General features: G+C 29.3%; 1 protein-coding gene across 2 annotated transcripts in view; it reads right to left on the bottom strand.

Annotated features, from left to right (window-relative positions):
- Nucleotides 1–532: 532 nt before the first annotated feature.
- The window catches only part of LOC116846219 (cytochrome P450 4C1-like), a 24,522-nt gene continuing 17,492 nt past the window's right edge, over nt 533–7,562 (bottom strand). For both annotated transcript variants that reach the window (XM_032819769.1, XM_032819770.1), the window contains 10 exons: nt 6,141–6,231; nt 4,411–4,593; nt 4,162–4,231; nt 3,947–4,073; nt 3,810–3,876; nt 3,359–3,459; nt 3,194–3,262; nt 2,774–2,951; nt 1,364–1,543; nt 533–1,301 (listed from right to left, as the gene is read on the bottom strand). In XM_032819769.1, coding sequence (XP_032675660.1) covers nt 1,135–1,301; nt 1,364–1,543; nt 2,774–2,951; nt 3,194–3,262; nt 3,359–3,459; nt 3,810–3,876; nt 3,947–4,073; nt 4,162–4,231; nt 4,411–4,593; nt 6,141–6,231 — 1,233 coding nt within the window. In that variant the 3' untranslated portion in view covers nt 533–1,134. The remainder of the gene's footprint in view (nt 1,302–1,363; nt 1,544–2,773; nt 2,952–3,193; nt 3,263–3,358; nt 3,460–3,809; nt 3,877–3,946; nt 4,074–4,161; nt 4,232–4,410; nt 4,594–6,140; nt 6,232–7,562) is intronic.

Raw genomic sequence — 7,562 nt, 5'->3', positions numbered from 1 at the left:
TTATGATGTGATTTATCATTGTGTTAGATGCCCAATGAACAATTTTTTATACATAATTATATAAAATTATATAAAATTATATATAATTATATATTATTATGTATCAAATTTGTCCATTCATGTTCATACATTCTACTTGTATATATAATCATGTATAATTATATATATATATAAATTCATATATAATTTTACATAATTACGCATAGATTTATATGTAATTATACATATTGTTATACGTAATTGTGTATAATTATATATAATTTTATATAATTATATATAATTATACACAATTACGTATAACAATATGTATAATTACATATAAATCTATGCGTAATTATGTAAAATTATATATGAATTTATATATATATAATTATACATGATTATATATACAAGTAGAATGTATGAACATGAATGGACAAATTTGATATATAATAATATATAATTATATATAATTTTATATAATTATATATAATTATACATAATTATGTATGGACAAGTTTCATACATAATTATGCATGAAAAATTTTTCATCGAGTGGAGTTGCTGAAATTCAAAAAATCTATCTTCCTTTAAAAAAGACAAATTTTTATCTTTGTCGTAGAACTAATTTAAATAATTATTTTCCTGGTAACTAGTTGTAACACTTTGGAAAGTCTTGTGGTACATGTTGCAAATAGGTTAGTTCTTAAAAATAAAAAATGAAGTTCATTCTTAATTTTTATACACTTTATACTCTTTAAATTTTTGTTGCGTCGATGGTTTGTAATTTTGTACATAATAATATAAATTAATTATTTTAATTTGTTATTTATTTATATTTATTTATATTTATCGCAATGATAAATATACGGCATATTATAAATGATCGATATATTATAATTCAAATATGTTTATGATGTAATTTATCATTGTGGTAGATTGAGTTGCTAAAGAAAACATTTCTTTAAAGAAATATCTCTTTAAAGAAGACAAATTTTTATCTTTACTTTACTATTATTAATTTTGATTTGACTATATATATTATATACAAAACATGCAAATTAAGTTAAAAGTAACAATAAATGTTTCCTACACTAATTATATTAATAAGAAAATCCATTTCCTCTGTTAGTATATTATGATAATGTTATATTGTCACATCCTCTTTTCAATTCTGACTTTCAAAGAATTGACGGGCGCTAACACAGTACTTAGCTTCAGTTCTATTTCTTCTATTTTAACCCTTTTATCGACCTTTAATTTGTATGTCCGCAAAAATGTTGCTGTGAAGACTTTCATAGATATCATTGCATACTTTATACCTGTAATTTTATCGATTATTTTCATATTTTGCTATAGTATAGTTGAGCTAAAGTATTTATACCTAAACAGTTCCTTGCACCGTAACTAAACGGTAAATAACTATTTGGATGAATATTTGCCATGTTCTGCGGAAGAAATCTGTCTGGATCGAATGTCATCGCTTTCGGCCAATACTTTTCATTGCGATGCATGTCTAATATTGTTATATAAACTTCAGCGCCTTCCGGTAAAGTATATTCTCCTGAAACATATTAATCTGTATTTAAAATATCATTATAATAAAATATAAAATGATTTAAATAAAATCATATCAAGCGCCACGGTCGCGGAGCGATGCCGAATACGTATCGAACAAAATAACGCGACCGTGCAAGCTTATCTGGAATTTCTAGATCAGTTGGTCTTCCGGGACAAATATTTCAAGCATGAAAATCGAAAATCTGATGAAAGTTTTCTTATATAATGTTTAACGCGAAATTTGCACTAAGTTTGATTAAGATTGGTACAGGCACTACGGAGATCTGTAAATCTCGTCCGCTAAAAAGTACTTTTATTTTCGCGCAGATTCTCAGATTTTTCAGATTCAGATTCACACGTACGCACGCACAGAAGCGAATGAGTATGCCCATCAAGCCGCGTTTGCATCGCCAAACGATTCAGTTTCAAATCACACGTATACGCACGCGCATAAGCGGCGCACGTTGTTCGTAAGATTGCGTTTATAATATATATAGGTTGCAACAAGCAGCATATATCTATAATGATTGCCATTGATTCACGAATTTACGTTAGAGAAAAAATTTATGATCAACCATTAGGTGTACATATCAAGCTATATTTACAATTTCACGTACATTTTCTTATAATTTTATATCAATCTGCGCTTGTGGCGTCCGCGATCCGCATTGCAAACGTGTAATGTGACTTTGAAATTAATTGGTGAGACAGAAAAGACTTTCGTAGATGAAATATTATAAAAATTTCCGTATAGACTGCATCAGTCAGAATGGACGCATATTACGTGCGTAATAAACATTAAATTGATCATATATCTTTTCGCCTAGCGTAAACTCGCAAATAATATAAAACAATTTCAATAAAATTCAATAAAATTCAGTGATTACTACTGCGTTCCGATATTCACTGCCAGTATTCAAGATCTATAGTTTGTGTCGTGTATACGTATAGAGTTTCAATAGTGGTAGTGAATATTGGAACACAGTCTGCGTGTTCACATTAGACTCTTACTTCTTTTTTGATTATAATTAATTTAAAACATCTACACTTTGATTAAGTTAACATATACTTTTCGTTTTGTAGTTTTTGTTTTGATTTGGTTATTTAGGGCAATAAAATATTCATAACAAACGGAACACTATTGTACAACTCATTGTACTCATTGTACTCATTCTACTGTTCATTGTACAATTCTTACATATTGCTCCACTACATAATACGTTTATAAGCAAACCTATTTGTAAATCTGCATTAAGTTGCCGTCCTATTATAGCCGCAACGGGGAAAAGTCTCAATGTTTCCTTAATAACACACTCCATATATTTCATATGCTGCAAATCTTCGAACTTGACGGGCGCGGATTTTGGATCTTGCGTACCATAAATTTCCAGCAACTCTTCATATACTTTTTGCTATTACAAAATTATGTATTTATTTATTTCATATATAGAATATTGAAGCATAAATTATTGTCCCAAATTATTTCTGTATCATTCCATAAAAAAATATAAAAACATAAACTCTAGATTAAGAGGCTATATATTAAAAGTATGATAAATGTACTTTAGTTAACTTTTTAGTAAACTTTAGACTATTTCTATATCAAAAAAATCAATTTATGTTTAAAGTTATGCAATATATGTAAAATACATACTTGTACTTCTTGGAAATTTGCTAATATGAACATCAGAAAATTTAACATATTTGTGACTGTGTCGAAACCCTGCGTAAATGAAAACTTAGTTTATCAATTTTATAATTATATTAATATATTACGGTCATTAAGTATTCGTCTCAAAAGGTGCCTCATAATACGTACGGTAACAATTATCGTATTGATTTCATCTATAATATCTTTTCGAGTTAATTTCTTGCCGTTGTCAGATGCTTCCATTAGTATATCAAGATATACCCTTCTTGCTATTTTTATTTGAACAAAAAATAAACAAAACATTTTCTAAAAAATAAATTCCATTGGCCAGATTTGGATGTATTGCACGTGAATTTACTTGTTTATATTTTTAATAATAAAAATTTTTACATATTTACGAGTATATGTACATCCAATGGATGCAGTTATGTTGGTCTAAATAACGTGTTGTAAATTAAAAAAGGGAGAAAATATTCCCTTGTATGTCCAATTATTTTAAAATATAACATATAGTTTATTTTCGTGCAATTTTCACACACACACACACACATTATAACATTAACTGCATAAATATATCATATAACTGCAAAAATATATAGAAGAAGTGTTAACAACTTACAAGGCTTAGTGGATTGGTTTTTATTTCCAACTAAATTATCTCTCGCATTTTCCCTTTGTTGTATTACCTGCACAGTAATAAATCATGTAACGTGCAAATCGTGTAACATCATCAGAAAATGTATTTGCAATATCTACCTCTTCCGCAGTAGAATATATAACATTTAAAAGCTTCTGTTGTTCGCGGCTTAGAGATGTAAAATTAAATATAATATCAGGAAATAAAAGAATATTTCGCATTCTGTACGTGAATATTTCTGTCAATCTACAATTAAGCATTGCATTAAATTAGATCTATCCTTAAGTATAGCGCACAATAATTACAAAAATTTAGGATCTGAAGAGAATCATACCTCGCCATTGCATTATCATACGGCATATTTTCCTTTAATTGTAATCCCAAATCGAAATTCAACGTAATATCTTCAAGATTACGAAGAAGTCAAGTTTATTATTTTTAATATATTTTATAATTAAAATATAATAAAAAATATATATTATTTATTATTTTAATTAACAGTTTATACATTTGTAATTAAGAGTTTATAACACAAATAGGTAATTTCCTAACAAGTCAAAATCGAATAAGCATTGCATCTTACCGAAAATCATGTCCAGCGAACACTTTGCTATATGATGTAATAAATCTACTTCGTCATTTAACATATATTCTATTTTCCCTATAAATACTGAAACATGTTTCACAAATATATCGCAGGATGCTCGTAATATATTTGTATTAAAGCTTGACGCTAGCATTTTTCGACGTTGAACCCATATATGTGCTGCGGAAAGATTAATGTTAAAATGAAATGAAAAAAAGAATAAACGCACTTCTTTACCAAATGCAATATTGTAAATTTGTTAATTAATTTTCTAAATATTACCTGTCAGAATAACATATTATATAAGAAACATTGTTACATTTGTATTGTTGGTATAACGCAACATAATCTGAAAGAAATCTTCTAATCTTTGTTAGATTCATATTGCACGCACAATGCTTTGTGTTAATTACGCATTTGTTTAACTTTAGAATTGCATCAGTATTGTAGGTGCACAAATAGATTATTAACTCATTTAAATTTTTAAAAAATTTGTTAATTTGTTCATTTGTGTGTGTATGTGTGTGGGTTGAGTGTATGTTTGTGTTTAATTTCAGTGTATTCGGATAGATTTTATTATGTGTGCTTAGATTGGTCCATATATGCATACACTTGAAATAATAAATAAAAAAGTAAAAGTAAGTTTTCTGGCAAATATTAATTCGAATATACATACGTAGAAATTGCAAGACATTACTACGATGAATACTAAGTTAAACAAATTATTAAGTATACAAATAAGTTCATCTTTTTAGCATGATTTTGATGTTTTTTACAAAAAACGAAAAACATGTTAAATTTCGAAATAGTTTCATTATTTTTCATACATTTTAGCCATCTTACTAATACTGGTGAATCCTGTATTAAAGGTGGTGGTTTTGATTCAATACAGTTAATGATACTTTTTTATGATAATGATACCCTTTTCATCCCCAGTTACAATTTTGTAAAGAAAGTCCTTTTATTTGAATAGTGGCAGCAGAGATATGGCCGTGTCACAGCTTTGACTTTGTTTTCAGGGCTGAGGACATAACGAACAGCCTGCCCTCTACATTCTCTGAAGCTTCTTTAAGCGAAAGGAAATAGCTTGTTGAGTTACATCTAATTTTTTAGCAAGTTCTTGCTACGTCTGGTAAGGATTTTTCAATAGCTGCTCCAATTCGTCGTCCTCAATTTTTTCGACATTCCTTTTGCGTTCTGCATCAGTAAGATCAAAATTGTCAGTTCGAAACTTCTGAAATCATTTTTTAAACGTTTTGTTCACAGTATTTTCACATAAAGCAGAACAAAGCGTTTCGGCAGCCTCAGCAGTATTTTTCTTTCATTGAAGCGCGAAAAGAATGCAGCGCAAGTATGCTCCTTCTGAGAAGCCAAGGTCCAAACTACTATTTTTTAAAGTTATGGTGCAAGCACAATCAAATTATGTGATGTATTTAGAAGGTTCAGGTCAACACTTCAAAACCCCAAATCGGCGAGAAAAAATATTAATTTAAAACAGAATTACAATCAATCGAATGTAAAGGCACCGAACTTATTTGTATACCTAATAATAAAGTTAGTGCTGTTGCTAAATGTGAGTGTAACATTTTAAATATTTTCCTGTGTTATTACTGATACAATATATAAAATGTACCCGACCGATATGGCGTAAAAATGCGATCATTATGTATCTTTTTCATATCATAAATACATGTGTTACAAACAAGTCTTTTTTTGTGAGATCTTACCAGGAGCAGTAAGAAGCCCATTTCCTACGAGCGCTTTAGTCGGTTCATACATTATGCTTTTATTTATGCAGTTAGGACTTTGAAGAATAGTCTGTAATATGTAAAACTTATTCAATAATACGTTTGTCTCGTTATTACTTTTATAATATTCATTGCTTCCTTAATTAACGTATAATTAAAAAATGTTGAAAGTTTGTTGTAAAAAATGATGATAATTTGTGACTGAACTTTAAAAACTATCCACGCCCGATTTTGATAAAATTTGGTGTAAATTCCAAATGATGTCAAACGAAAGTTTCTAAATGATTTTTCAACGATAAAAAGCTTTAATGTCAATAAAGTTTATATAAAGTTATATATCGGCTGTTCGGCTATACTACGGTTAGGAGAAGTACCCCTTCGAGTAGGCTAAAAGGAGGGTGTCGGAAACCGCGATTTTTTTACTATAAGTGGAACTTAAAATTCGGGTTCTGTATGGCCTAGTACATCTTAAATAGTACCAAAAAATGGTTATACATCCTGGGAGCTCGAGAAACATTAATTGTAGTCAAACATACAAATTATACGTTTAAACATATCTTGAACCCATAATCTCTACATCCATAAACTCTAAACTCATGAACTCTTAACCTATAAACTCTAAAACCATATACCCTAAATTCTTACACTATAATTTATAAAGTGCAAACCCATAAATCCTAAACTTCTAAACCTAAAAATTGAGAAACCTTTATCACTTGTAATCCAAAAGCATCAACTTTAAAATTTTTCCATTTACCTTGATTTTACAGATCTAGAGTTATAAACTTGTAAATCTTACCTTCGGACCTAAACTCTGAACCGTACTTATCCAAACCCAGAGACACAAACGTTTGACACGTTAGCAGAATAAAAGAGTTTTTGGTTACGCGTCGAATTATGTTTCAGGCATTAGATAAATAATTCTCCATCGTTCTCATCACCAGAGTGTATGTCTGAATCAATCAAGTCATATCAGAACATATTCGGTAAAATAATTATTTAAGTATTGGATATGTGCATTAATTTTAAGGAATTTTTTGTAAAAATACGGCTTTATTATAAAATAATGATCACAAATTGATCGTTCAAAATATTGTCCATCACTAGCCACTACTTTTTCCCATCTTTCTGGTAATAGGTGAATTCCACGTCGAAAGAACGACACATATTTTGAGGCTATCTACGAATCGACCCATTTTTTGGTATCCTCATAAGAATGGAAGCGATGCTCAGTCAGGCCATGAGTTATTCATCGAAATAGGTGGTAATCGGAAAGATCGGAAAGAAATCTGGAGAATACGGCGGGTGTGGTAGGACATCCCAGTTAAGCGCTTCTAACGTTTCCTTGACCAGTTTCGCAACATGTGGCCGAGCGTTGTCGTGCTGGAAAATCACTTTGTC

The sequence above is a fragment of the Odontomachus brunneus genome, unplaced genomic scaffold, assembly GCF_010583005.1.
Source record: "Odontomachus brunneus isolate Ranch 3 - 2012 unplaced genomic scaffold, Obru_v1 Obru_scaffold_062, whole genome shotgun sequence".
Lineage (NCBI taxonomy): Eukaryota > Metazoa > Arthropoda > Insecta > Hymenoptera > Formicidae > Odontomachus > Odontomachus brunneus.
The sequence above is the reverse complement of the archived record's forward strand: the minus strand, read 5'-3'. Positions and strand labels throughout refer to the sequence as shown.